Source organism: Trachurus japonicus, chromosome 5, assembly GCF_045865225.1.
Source record: "Trachurus japonicus isolate A0001 chromosome 5, Traja_1.0".
In the NCBI taxonomy this organism is placed as follows: Eukaryota; Metazoa; Chordata; class Actinopteri; order Carangiformes; family Carangidae; genus Trachurus; species Trachurus japonicus.
In genome coordinates, this window is record NC_140911.1 from 33,701,590 (window position 1) to 33,715,615 (window position 14,026).

At 41.5% G+C, this 14,026-nt stretch overlaps 1 protein-coding gene across 1 annotated transcript; it reads left to right on the top strand.

Moving 5' to 3' along the window:
• Positions 1–2,143: 2,143 nt before the first annotated feature.
• LOC146988028 (SH3 and cysteine-rich domain-containing protein 3-like) lies at positions 2,144–9,469 on the top strand (the record flags this gene model as incomplete). The annotated part of the gene is made up of 11 exons (XM_085777850.1): positions 2,144–2,239; positions 3,732–3,888; positions 3,981–4,078; positions 4,211–4,292; positions 5,277–5,374; positions 5,536–5,599; positions 5,838–5,887; positions 6,002–6,105; positions 6,219–6,270; positions 7,473–7,610; positions 9,127–9,469. Coding segments are annotated over 11 exons (1,038 nt in total), but the record flags the coding sequence as incomplete, so codon positions are not given.
• Between the last annotated feature and the right edge of the window lie 4,557 nt (positions 9,470–14,026).

Below are 14,026 nucleotides of genomic sequence, written 5' to 3' on the forward strand. Positions count from 1 at the left end.
AAACAGGGAGCACTTCTGCTTTTGTCAGAAAATCTTTGGATTTGACTAATGGGCAGCCAGAGGGGACCTGGCCTCATTCAGAGGCCCATTGTTCCAGTTCTGTAAATCTCACTTGTTTTGACCACATTGGGAGAGAGGACAAGTTGGTCTACAACTGTGAAAAAAATCATGTGTGTAGAGTGTAACTTGTGGCTGGGAGCAAAGAGAAAAGTTTCAGACAATATAACCAGACATCTGTTTGCCTCTTTTTACTTGTTTTTTTGCATTTTAAGCAAAAGCAACAGATAATTTAACCTCAGCTCCTCTGGGGTTTCAGCCATCCATCTGTGTCAGCACAGAGCGGACACACAAGTAGCAACAACCCAAGGACGTGCCAGCATCCAGCTCTGGATGCTTCATGTATCAGAATTAGGGATGTTTCTTTTTGAAAAAATTATAAAATATAAAACTTCTTTTTATTGGTTAGGGTTCGGGTAGAATTTTTCAGATCAAAATCCCATATGAGACTGACCCAGTATATTATTTTCAGACAGCGTTTGTCTCATTTGCAAGCTAGCTTCACTTTACTTCACTGACTTCAACCCTGTTTCCATTGCTCCAGGTTTGGCTTAATGATAATCAAGCCAATGACTGGTGATCACTGTAATGACACTATGACAGTGTGTTTTTTTAACACACACACATATGCACAAGACATTCTGGTTGATTAAACTCAACCTACAGTATTAGTATTTCTTTTAAATTTAATTTCTTGAAATCAATGATCAGCTTGTGACACCAGATCAGGTGCTCCAACTGTGTGTGCGTGTGTGTGATAATATTCTAACATTAGTCTTTACTGAGTGAAGAACCAGAAGCAGAGCAGAGCACTCCGTTTTTTTACCACTCAGCTGGGACAGCCTCTCAGCTTTTAAAGTGCTCAGCTGTCCCAAACAGTCACATAGACGACACACACACACACACACACACACACACTGGGCTGGGTTGGGTTGGCTTGCTGGCATTACTCATCCCAATGTCCCACCTGTTGGAGCCTCATTTGGAAAGTTGGGCATGTAAAGGAACAACACAGCTGGTAGGAAAAGCTAGAAAGATTCCCCAGAAGTTTCATGCTGCAGTGACGCCTCCAGACAACACTGACTGTGAAAGAAGCACATCACTTTGAGAAGAGGTGGAATTCAAATTTCACGGTCAGTCGATTTTAATGAATTAATTGTCTTGGTCATTAGTCCTTAGTCATTTCTAACCCTTTACCACTAGTTGCTGAGTGCTTGTAGAGAGTTTGATCACTGAACGTGTGTTTAACATGTGATCTAACATGGAGAGCAACCGGAGAAGGGTAAAATGCTTCAAAGTGTCTGTAGGTGCGTTGGACATGTGTCCTGTTGAGTCCTGTTGCTTTGCTGCTGTTGCCTGTTTGCTAAGATCAAGTTACTTCCCCAGAACAAGACCTACATTTCCACTGAATACAACTTTATTGGCGCAGGCCGAACACACAGATGCATGTGCATGTTTTACTGGAGATCTAAAGGGAAAAGAATTCCCCTCCTTTCCAGCAACAGAAGTGATGCTGGTTTTGTTTTTCTGTTTGCAGTGACATCTGCTGGTCTGATCTCTTCAGATCTGGAGGAACAAAAGCTCAACTGACCAAACGCCATGGCTCATTACGACTCGTGAGTTCAGTCTGCAAAACAACCCAAAATCCTGAGATCTAGTTACTGAGATATTTCAAAGTATGACCTAAAATGTAATGAAATCTGCAGTGGACGTGCTCCAGTCAAAGCACTGTAAGATGTCGTATCCAGAAATATGTTCCAGATACAATCCAGATTCTTGCAAGAACCTAAAAGGATATTTCTGGATTCTTGTGGATCTTACGTTACTTCATTCACTTGATGTAAAAACGACTATAAGGATAGAGTTTCCCCCATTTGTAAGAAGATTTACTATGTGAGAAGTTGGTTTCTATGTTTTAAACAAATTAAGTGTCTCTTGTATCAGAAAATAAGGTTTAAGAATGAAGAAATAGAAACCTAAACTGTGAGTGTGACGTCTGAGGCGAGCACCGGCACACTGAGACCACCGCTGGTGTGTCACAATTTATTTTCTGCGTTCAAACATTTGCTTCTAGCTGTGACATTTGCTACCCGATGATGACAGGTTGGATGACAAGGACTCTGTGGATATTCATGACAACCCACCTCTTCCTGATAACGTGGTGAGAGAGGAGGACAACACGGTGAGACATCTAATATCCACCGCACATTTAAGTCATGACCAGGAGGCTGGTTGTTCAGGGTTTGTTACAGTTTATATTAAGATGTTTTCAGCTCTTATCAGATTATACAATCATATATTTACATGGATATGTGAATTAAAGAGTTGGAAACACTATACTTTCTCTCTCCTGTGCATAGTTTGGGTTTTATTTTCTCAGCTTTTGAGATTTGCTATATGCAACTCAAATTTCGACATTCAGGATAATCCACTCAACACACTGTCAACAGATTTCACCAGGAATCATCTTTGGCAAAAAAAAAAAAAAGTAGTTTCTTTGAAAACTGATCACAGGATGTTCTGTGTGTAACTGGGGCACTTCCTGGATGGAGAGGGGATGCTGTTGAATTATTCTGGATGTAAATTTCAAGTGTTGTGAGCACCACAAACAAACATTACTGTTGGGATGGAGGCAGGAAGTTTGGAGACAGATATCTCAAAACCTGGACTTATAAAATACAAACTATCTCCCTGGATGGAAGAGAAGTAACTTAGTAAACATGGCTCAACCAACCCTTTAACACACTCATCTTAATTTTACACAGGAATCCCTTCTTTAAATACATGGTGATAAAGTATATGGGCATGTATGACACGTATGTTTTTTCTGCTCTCTTGATTTGTGAGAGATTTTAAAAGGGGGCTTGAATCCGTCACCTGTAAGCCGACGAGCACACTGAGGCATGGTGGTTGGTTTGTTTAGGAACCCTGACAGCTAAATAGAGTTGCAGAGTAATGGTGCTGTAATGTGTGAACCATCCCTGGTATTATCAGTTATTGTAGCGTAAATCCACAGCCTGACGGCCACAGAGCAGCTCTAATCCTGCCTGTGATGGAGAGATGGAGCCAGTTCAGTCTGTCAGGCGTCCTTCTGACTCTCTGTGTGTGTCTGTTTGACTAGACTGGAGTCTATTTAGGAGTAGCAATGTCAAGCTTTGTTACATTCAGTTGGGAATTCTGTCAGTCTCTGTTGAAGGCTATTTTGAGATCTAAACCCTTTCAACCTGTCCTATCTGTGGTTTCATATGTGTATGAGTGTGTCCCCATGCACGAAAAAAAAAAAACCTCCCAGTATCATGCAGATTTAGTTTTTAAACTCAGTTTATGGGCTTGAGTAGAATGATGATGGGGAAAAAAAAACATGCAGTATTCTTGACACTTTGTGTTGTCATTATTGGTGGATCTGGCTCTGGCTGATATGATAGAGTCAGTGTGAAGACCAGACAGACTCCATGTGGCTCAGACCGCAGGGTGGCTCAGTATTAATGGAATTGTTCTCATATAAACCTGTCAGGCTGTGGGTGGTGCAAGATACTGGGACCATTTGGGTTAAATATAGAAACAACCAGAGAGCAGTTCAGTAGAATCCCAGTTTCTTACATTGTGTTTTAATGTGAAACAGCTTTCTTATGTTTTCTCCCGACATTACCCATCTTTTATCCTGCACCCTCTAGGTGTATTTTATCTATGACGAGGAGGTGGAGGAGGAGGAGAAGGAGGAACCTCCTCCATCAGAGCCGGTTAAGCCAGTCAACGACAGACCTCACAAGTTCAAGGACCACTACTGCAAGAAACCAAAGTTTTGCGACGTCTGTGCACGCATGATCGTTTGTACGTTCCTCCTCTTCTTCTTTTTGTCTCCTGCTTGACAATACATGCAGATCAATTCTTTTTTTTTTTTTGCTTTATTGTTTTCTTTTCAGTGAACAATAAGTTTGCACTGCGATGTAAGAACTGCAAAACCAGCATCCACCACCAGTGTCAGTCCTACGTGGAGTTTCAGAGGTGTTTTGGCAAAATTGTGAGTCTCATATTCCAGAGTTCCTCCAAGTTTGATCAATCAAAATATAGATGCAGATCATCATGTTTTTTGTTTTGTTTTTACATCCTATGTTCTCTCTCTTTTCTCATTTTCTGCCCTCTCCTCTTTTAGCCTCCAGGATTCAGGAGAGCGTACAGTTCTCCTCTGTACAGCAGTCAGCAGAACGCCACCGTGTCACAGCTGCTGCCTTTCTGTGAGTCCCACAAATGTAAACTGCTGCACAAAGAGAACATCCACTTAAAAAAAATAAATAAATCAAATCTATTGATGAGTGTGACACAACTTTAATATAGTAATGTTGTTCAAAACAGTTTTAGTCTTTTGCACTTTGTTAATTACCTTTTAGGGATTTGTAGGTGTTGTTAGCGTTAGCATCAGTGACTGTTTACTCACCAGTCTTGATGCTGAAGTTTTTTTGTTTTGTTTTTTGCACAAACATATCATTTAAAATAGTATGAACAATTATCATAATTGGGATGTGCGGAGGGCTTACATAGGAAAACCTCACCCATGAAGAAAATAATCAAAAACCAAATTTGTTAAAAGTAAAGACAAGAAAATAAGGAATAATTAAATGATAACGAGGAATAATTAAATGATAAATTCAGCATCAAACCTGATTCTTCTACTCAGCTCAGGAGTTTCCAGCAGCTCTAACATTAAGACTCTTCACATCTCTTTTCATGTCTTTTCCTCTGCCGAGGTTGTCATGGCGAGAGGTTATCCGAGGATGAGACTGAGACTGTCGCTTGTGGATTTTAATGAGTTTATTTGCAAAGAAACTAATCATCCACAAATAACACTTATTCATACTGTTATCATCCCTAATAAGTCTTCCACAGTGCTTTCCAAACTCTGAGGTGGGGGCTCCCAGGCTTCCTGTAGACAGCTCTTGCCAAAACACCACACCGGCATCTTCCTGTTATTGCACTCAGTCTCGATCCAGATAGACTAATTGCCTCACATAACCACATGTTCTCACACCCATACAGTCGTATAGTGTCATGAACACACAACAGATATGAGCCTTTACCTATATGCAAAGAATCCATAGTGAAATCAACATCAGTTACAGATGCAGATTAAAGGACTTAGCTGAAATCAAATGCACTTAAAAAAAAATCCTGTTGAACTTTAAGCATTCCTTGTTAACCTGGTCATTCACGTTTTCTCTCAGCGCAGTCGAACCGCACTGACCCTGTGTTTGAGACGCTGCGGATCGGTGTGATCATGGCCAACAAGGAGCGTAAAAAAGGGTCAGAGGACAAGAAGAATGTGAGTGTTGACGACGTGCTAATAAGACTTCTGTCTACTGCTGTCCTACAAAACAAAGCCATGTTATTTTATTGTTATCTTATCAGTTTCTTTGCTGCTGTGTTGCTTTTGCTGAGCTTTTTAGGCTATAATATGACCGTGTTGTTTCTAAATTTGTTCAGATGATGATGATGATGGAGGAAGATGAGTCCCAGCCCAAACAGGAGGATGAAGGAGGTGAGGGAGGTGAGTGCATGCAGGACAAGGTGTTTGCAGTAGAAAGACAAAGTGGTTTAACCTGCATGGCCCCAGGTCTGAGTCCAACTGAGACATTTGCTTTAATGAACGCCACCTCCTTTTTAACTTGCTTTATCTGTCCCCATGTTTGTTGTCTCTCTGTGATGGTGGATGGTGCTGATGAATATAATGTCTCAAATTCTTTTTGTCTGTCTGTTTGTCTCACTTTTGTTGCGTGGTGTACCAGCAAACACAGAAGGAGACAAAAGAGGAGACAAAGCTCCTGCAGACGACAAGGTCAGAGAATATAGAGATGGATGGCATCAATTATCATGATATCAAGCACTAGGTAGGATGAAGTCACAATGATGTTGAGTCAGTGTTGATCTCTTTGTGTTTGTGTTTCTCCAGAATAAAAAGCTTCAGCCGGGGAAGATCGGTGTGTTCAGTCAATCTCACTACTACCTGGCTCTTTATCGCTTCAAAGCCATAGAGAAAGACGACCTGGACGTGCAGTAAGAACCTCCGCTCACCTTCTCACCTGATTCCTCTTTTAAAATCCCTGCCTTACTTGTGTCATTATTGAATAATCAAATATCAAAGCACTCACATTCAGCTTATTCCTCAGTGCCGGGGACCGCATCACAGTGATAGATGACTCCAATGAGGAGTGGTGGAGGGTGAGTGTGTGTCACATTTCATATTTCATTGTGTTCATGATCAAGATGATGAGTTCAGCCCACATCTCCGCTCCAAAACTTATCAAATTTTACAGAGAGGTGGCCAGAGGGCCTGAGGATCAATTAATTAGATTCTGGTCATTATCTTGGTCTGGGACTTTTGCCACGAGATGATTATCTTTTCTTTTTCAGCCAGAACAATTACACACATTTGAAGAGCTCAGCAGCAAGTTGGCCGATTTAGGGAATTGTTAAGAATAGGGTTATTTATATTATTAATAATATTATAATATTTATGCAGCTGTTTAGCCAATTAATATTCAAAGGACTAATGGTAAACAAGTGTAAATCACGACGGGCGGTTGAGTTTCTGCCAGGCTGTGGAATTTCCTCATATTGATTTGGTTGGCCATCATCAAGTAAGTTGTGCAATGGTTGACAGGCAGATCTCAGATAATACAGTGGTTTCACTTGAATGGTTGAACATAGTAATTGCTATACTGCCATCTGTTTTTCAAACTAAAATTGCGGCTCTGGAAAAATGACCAGGACTCAGGTTCTAAATAATAGACCATGTACTGTAGCTGTAGCTGGTCCAATTGTACATATTTCAGGAGAACATCCTCATCAAAACAGTCACATTGATTGTTCTGTATAATATTCTAGTACAAATAGGGCTCATCAGACAGTATGAGGCTCAGGGCCGTTGCTAGGAATTCTGGACCCCCTGAAAGAATACTAAAGTGGGGCCCTGCCCCCTGATTTTTCCACTTTTTTTTTCTTTGACTACGTACGTATTATCATTTTTTATTTAGCCTACTTTGTTTTGATGCTAATGCAGCATTACTATGAGTATTAGTCAGGCAGGGTCTTATGCAAAATAATTCAGTCATACAAAGATTAGACTGGGTTTTTGTGGGCCCCACTGGGTGCTGGGCCCCTAGAGTTATCATCTCTTTTCTCCCAACAGCCTTGATGAGGCTACATATATTTGTCACAAACACTGTTTTCCACAGTGGATGCACAGTGGAACGCTGTCACCTCCTCTTCATCCCCATCCATCCACCTATTTTTATCAGTCGCTCAGCTTTCAAAGCCGCACCGACCGGTCTACATGTTCATGTTTAAATCGAGCCACGTTAGTAATCTACATGTGACACTGGAGCTGCAGCACCTCACCGTTACATCCTCTGTTCCTCCAGGGGAAGATCGGGGAGAGAACAGGCTTCATACCTGCCAACTATATCATCCGAGTGCGATCAGGAGAGAGGGTCTACAAGGTCACACGCTCCTTTGTCGGCAACAGAGAGATGGGCCAAATCACTCTGAAGAAAGACCAGGTCAACACACACACACACACACACACACTTTGCCTTTGTAGGGCAGCATAGTGCAAACACGCAAATACACTGAGGAAATGTTCCACAGCAACATGCAGCCTAAAGCGCTGTCTGATAATTTGTTTCTGAAATTAATTCTCTATAGATTGCTCTATTAAAATCTTAATTAATCCACTTAAGAGTTTAGGATATTCAGCTGCTGAAGTTTCATATAAACACTGATCCAGAGGAGGAGGAAAGACAGACACAATCATTTTCCATTCCAGTCATTTCAGTCAGTAACAGGGACATACAGTGTCTTATAGTTCAAAAAAACTAACAAACAAATATTGTGCAGTAGTTATTCATATACAGTCACAAACACACAGTGTACACAGGAATACACACTCAGAGGCTTGTGTCATGTTGATGTGGTGAAACAAATGTTTCAGTCCTTCTGCTGTTAAACCTCACACCTGTTTATGTTTAACCCTGGCCATAAACCGGCCTGAACTCTCAACTTTTAAATTCTTATCCCTCTCGTGAAGATGTGAGTGATCCAGCGACATGGCCTACTGTCTGCTACAGCGTCTTCATCACATATGGTGCCACCACATGTTGCCAAAGTGGCTTCAACAAATCTGTAAATCAGGATTTAAGAGTGTTCACGGACAAATACGTAATTTCATTTCTAAATGTTTCATTCTGTTTTTATGAAATGATTGTGATCGTTGCCTGAAAAGAGCTTTGGCTGTTACTAAACAAGAGATCATAGTACAGCCTCTAAGCGGCGCTACATCCTTTGGAGGCTTAAAGGAGAATTCCGGCCATTTTCTAAATAACGCTCTACAGCTCTAGATCCCTGAGTGCGACCATAAGAAAAGACCCGAGAAAAATACATGCAGCCAGGACCGAGCTCTCCTCCTGCTAGCTGCGCTACACTGCAGTTAAACAGTGAAGTAATAGGGGCAGAACTTTAAAACCGTGACTTTGACCTCTATTATGCTCAAAATATCACTACACGCTTTGCAACATCCACCAGTGCCTCACCACAAAACACTGACTGTGCATAAACTCTGTTAATATGAGAGAGCAGTGCTACATGTGTGTTTTTGTGACATAGCTCTGTTCATGCTGGCTTCCTTGGTAGACCTTACTAGTCTGGATGAGAGTTCACACGGTTTTTGGTGGACTGCTGAACAGAATTGCCCTCTGGGTTACTAGAGTTGATCAAATCAAATCAAATCAGCTTACGGCACACTCACGGTATCATTAAATCAAAGCTGGAGGATGATGCTTCACTTAATTGTCAGGTCCAGTATAATCTGTTTGTGCTTGTTAGTTTGTTCTTCTTTGAGCATTAGAATATGTGCTACTGTTGAAGGCTGCATTTCAGATCATTTGCTGCTTGAAACTGCAGTGTCAATCATATTCTTGTGTATGAAAAAATATCAGCAGGAAAACTGACTGTACCCATTTGCAAAGTAAATGTGAAGAAATGTCCCTGTCTAAGTGTGTGTTTACTGTGTGTCTGCAGATTGTGGTAAAGAAGGGTGAGGAGGTGAATGGCTACCTGAAGGTCAGCACAGGGCGCAAGCTGGGCTTCTTCCCCGCCAACCTGCTGCAGGAGATCTGAGGAGGACCAGCAGGACCAGCATCGCAGTTTCCTCACCTGCTGTCGCTTGTTCTTGGTCCAAAGCAGAAACACTGAAACACTTTATACTTGAATTTGTATTTTGACACACTTTTCCACACGTCACCATCCAAAGCATGCATGCAGAGTATGTTGTTGTGACAATTACTGCTTACTATAAAGAGTCAGATATGAAAAATTAAAAAAAAGTATTTTAAAAAAATCTTTTCAAGTTTGCACCTGGATAGAAGAACTTTTTATGTTTTTTTGTTTTGTTTTGGCATAAAAAGACAACTGCATTTCTATTTTTGTGTTGATTACTGGACTACGGTGTCTGCTTTCACAGTGTAGCAGATCTAAGGCTTTATTTATTACCTCTTAGATGACAAACCGTGTGTCTGTGTGTGTGTCTGTGTGTAAAAGAGGTGTCACAGAGGCAGAAACAAATTGGTGAATAAGTGAGAAGGTAGAGAGCTTTGTTATTGTCGTCATTTGCAAAGGTAAGGTTATATTCATTCCCCCCCATGTCAGGGAACAAATAAAAGATTCACATGAGTCGGAGGCATTTCCAGAACTTCAAAAGGAACTCAGAGCTATTTTCTGTGCCCACCCTGAGTGCAGTGTAATTAGCCAAAGTGGGGGCAGGAATGCAGGGAACGGCATCTCTATGTCTACTGTATGTCTGTGGAGACATACCAGTGTTGACGACAGGCCCGAATTACTTTGGCTTCTTTTTTCTTCTATCTTTTTTCTTTTTATTACTTTTTTATCTTTTCTTCTAAATGTTTTTAGTAAAGAATCCTTCCTTTCTTTGTTCTACTTTGTGCTTTTTCTATTTGTTTGTCTATAGTTTAGATTGATTTCCTCATTCAGTTTCCCCTCTGTGCCTGTTTGTCTGGTTTCCACCACTCCCACACACACACGCACACACACACACACACACACACACACACACACACGCACACACACACACACAGCCGTGTTCAGATGCAGATGATGAGTTGTCTGGTCACGCCTCCTTCCTCCTCTGTTGTCTGTCGGAGGAAAGAGCAGTGTGGCCCAAGCAGGTAGCGTTGCCAGGCTTCAGCAGTCCTCTGATTGGACAAGAGAGCACCCCCTTCAGACACGGGTCACTTCCTCCCGAGAAACAGCCTCTGCTTCTGGACTGAGGGACCGCGTGGAAGATATCACAGCTGCCATGTTATCATCCCCGACCCCCCCTGACCCTGCCACTCCAGACAGGCAGGATGGAGCAGGGATGCCAGAATGTTTGTGGCTTTGTGTGGGTGGATGATTTTATATGCGAATGCACTGGTGGGGTGGAGGGAGGGGGGTGATGAGGATGATGGCATGAATCTGATTTCATTTTTTGTTGTGGACGCCACATTAAGAGCCAAACTCCGAGTGCAGCTGCAGGTGGAAGAAGATAATGTGAACAATAAGGATGAAACCCATACAGAACATAATACAGCTGACAAAACAATCTCAACATCACTTTCTCATTTCTACTGGTATTTTTGACGGTATCACATAGCTCCTCATCAGCAGAGAGAGTTTACTCCATCGCCATGGAAACGTAAAGCAGATGCTCAAACTTTCCATATTTTCCTGCGCGGCTCATCGTCCGTGTTGTCTTTACAATTTAGCTTCACGGTTCCAGTTTTGACTCCAGACACAGTGTGACGGTTTAGATGCACACGTTTCCATGGCAATGGTAATTCAAGCCGATGGCAACTGTGTAATATTGGTTGAAAGCTCCAGGATAAGTGAGACACCGGAGCACATGAGCTCAGATTGTTCTGTCAGCTGTTTACAGGCCATGATGGACCCAGGTTGTTCAGTGTCTGTCATGTTCATGTTGATTCATGGTTGTTTTAAAGAGACAGACAATTTTAATGAATAGAGTAAAACATATGATGAATATTCTGCAGAATTTCGGGATTTTCATTTTGACCAAATGAAAAAAATATGTAGGATGTTGAACTTGATTCATTATCAAATGCTTAAAAAAGCCTTTGTGTCACTGCAGAAGACATTAAGATGAATCAACAGTGTTTAACTAAACAATTAATTGTACATTGAAGGGAATTCTAATGAATAAAAGTAACACATATTGTAACAATAGTATATTACACAGTTCACAAGCAGTTAACATGTAACAGTGGTTTTACCCAACAGAGGTCTCTGTTGCTCTGGATATCGAACAAAGCTCAGCATCATTCTCACTGAACCAACCTCACACACGCCACACGGAGACAGTGTATGTGTGTTTTAATGTGAATAACAGTTGCGAAGCTGATGTGCAGACTGTACAGGGCAAAGTACACCAGGAGACAACAAAATGTGTTGATTGTCATGTGGTCTAGAATAACTCTGCAGAGCTCTGATTCATTTGATCTAAGTAAACCATATTTTAATATTATTCAAAACAATCAAGCTCAGACATTTCATAGACATTTGTCATTATCAGTGCACTGTATAAAATTAAATCCAGTGATCACATTGCGCTTTGAAAGTCCCTACAGTCCTCCACTCCTTAATTTTGTGTTTCGGATGTGTTAAGTATCACACCCATGGGTGCAGTTTGAGGCTGCACTTGGCTTATTACTTCAGCGTAAGCATCCCTGAATGTGTGATATGTCATTTGCAGCGCATGTTGACACAGCATTATACGGCACTGAAAAAGTAATACAACTTTGTGAGATGTCAAACTGCACTCGTCGGATGTGCAGAAAAGTGACACATTCCTGCCGAAGAGTGCAGGCTCTGCATCATCCAATTGACCCACCACATTCACAATCACATTTAGCATCCAGTCGAAGAGAAAATCCATCTTTCCTTCACTGGCCTCTGAGAAATGTAGCATGTGTGAGGAAAAATAATAACATAAAACTATATTAGAGCTCCTCTTTGCCTAGCAGAGAAGGTATTGATTTTTAGAGAAAGGTTTCAGAAAGTCTCTTCCAAGGGCCAATACACCGCTTCTCCACCCAAAGCACCACAACAACATTTAAGACCTATCACAAAACTTAGGGACTGGGTTTATTTTTGGAAACCTTTTTTTTATTATTATTTTATTACTACTGTTACTCTCTTGCTCTCTTCCCGTCTGTTTTTGTGATTTACAGTTGTGTGTGTGTGTGCGTGAAGTAGTGTGAGTGTGAACCAAATCTCATATTTCCTGACAGAACATCTGAAGCGTTAGATTAAAGCCCCGACATGATTCTTTTAATAACTGTTGCAGAATAACACCCCTTTTATTTCCTTCCATTTTCCACTGAGGCGCCAAAATTCAATTATCTGATCTGATTTGTGCAATTATTAATCTCCATTACTCATTTATTCAAAAAAATGATTTTTGGGGATCTGGTGAGATGGAAAAGTGTGTCTTTATTTAAACAGGAAATGCAATGAGGTGTGATGATGGTTGGGTGGGGTTCAGAGTGGACTACACAGAGGTGGTAAAGAGATTGAAACTGTTTCCTGTCTTGCACCATTAAACAATTCAAGGTGTTTATATGCACTGGCTGCCAAAAAGACACCGCAGGGAAGATAGCATGAAGATACTGGCAGCCTGTTATCGCAGTACAGTACATAGGTGTGTGTGTGTGTGTGTGTGTGTGTGTGTGTGTGTTCACTTCTGTCCATCCATCTGTGCAAAGAGAGGGAGAAAGACAGGAAATGCAGGAGATGCTGGTGTATAGCTACGTGTGATTTCATGCTTGTGCAAGAATAAATTCAAGAAGATGATGACACCCACGCATATAAAGAGACAGACAAGTTTACCATGGGAGTCCTGGGGCCCAGAGAGAGAGAGAGCGCGAGAAAGAGAGAGAATGGGGGAGTGAGTGAAGGAGGGAGGAAAAGGCTGGAGAGAAGACTGCAGGGTTAGAACCAATTAGGCCAGGAGAGGATCCCTCCACCTGCACTGCGAGGCCCCCAGGGGAGAGTCCCAGTGACAAGATGAAGGATCATCATCATTACCATTATTTATTTGCTAAGCAGAGGCCGACTCTGGGGCCAAACCTAATAGGATTCACGAATTACAATGAGCGTCTTGCTTTTGGGGCAGGTAGGATGCTCAAGGAGGAGGGGAGGGTTAATGCATGGATAAAAGTGAGCATACATTTGGAAACATCAGCAGCAAATACAACCCGCTTATGCTAAAATAAATACCTTTTAATCAATTATGCAGACCCATTATAGGCTACCAAACTGTCATCAATAATGTATGGGTTATCCCTCCTACAGTAGTTGCGGTGTGTTGTGCAAAGAAGTCGGGTCAAACCGACCCGCTGAGATCAATCCTGCTCATTCAGATGCATGTTATTGAATTCTCTGTGGACTTTTAGTTATATTCCCTCAGTGTGTTGGATTTAAAACTATTTGCAACCTACAGTGTGTATTTTGCCACAGCACACTTTGTATTTGTATTTTTTTGAACCATTATTACAGCTTTCATACAGTTACAATTTCCAGTGTTTCTCTCTGTGTTTTGGGGATTTCTCCTCTCAGAGACTTTGGGCCAGTCAAGTATGACCTCTGGATCTACACTGTGAGTGATATTTTCCTGTATTGTTTCCTCGCTGTCCCCACTGAATATAGCCTACAGTAGCCTATGTGATTTAAGGCACTTTCCTTGAATGTTTTCGTTTCAAACTATAGGCCTAGCCTACTCTGGCCTGCTACGTTCACAGCTTTAGTGACACACACAACACACGTGAGGAGTTTCCAAAACAATATTCCTGAAACAACCCATAAGTTTACAAGCAGAGTAGGCTAGTATAAGGACACTATTTTGATA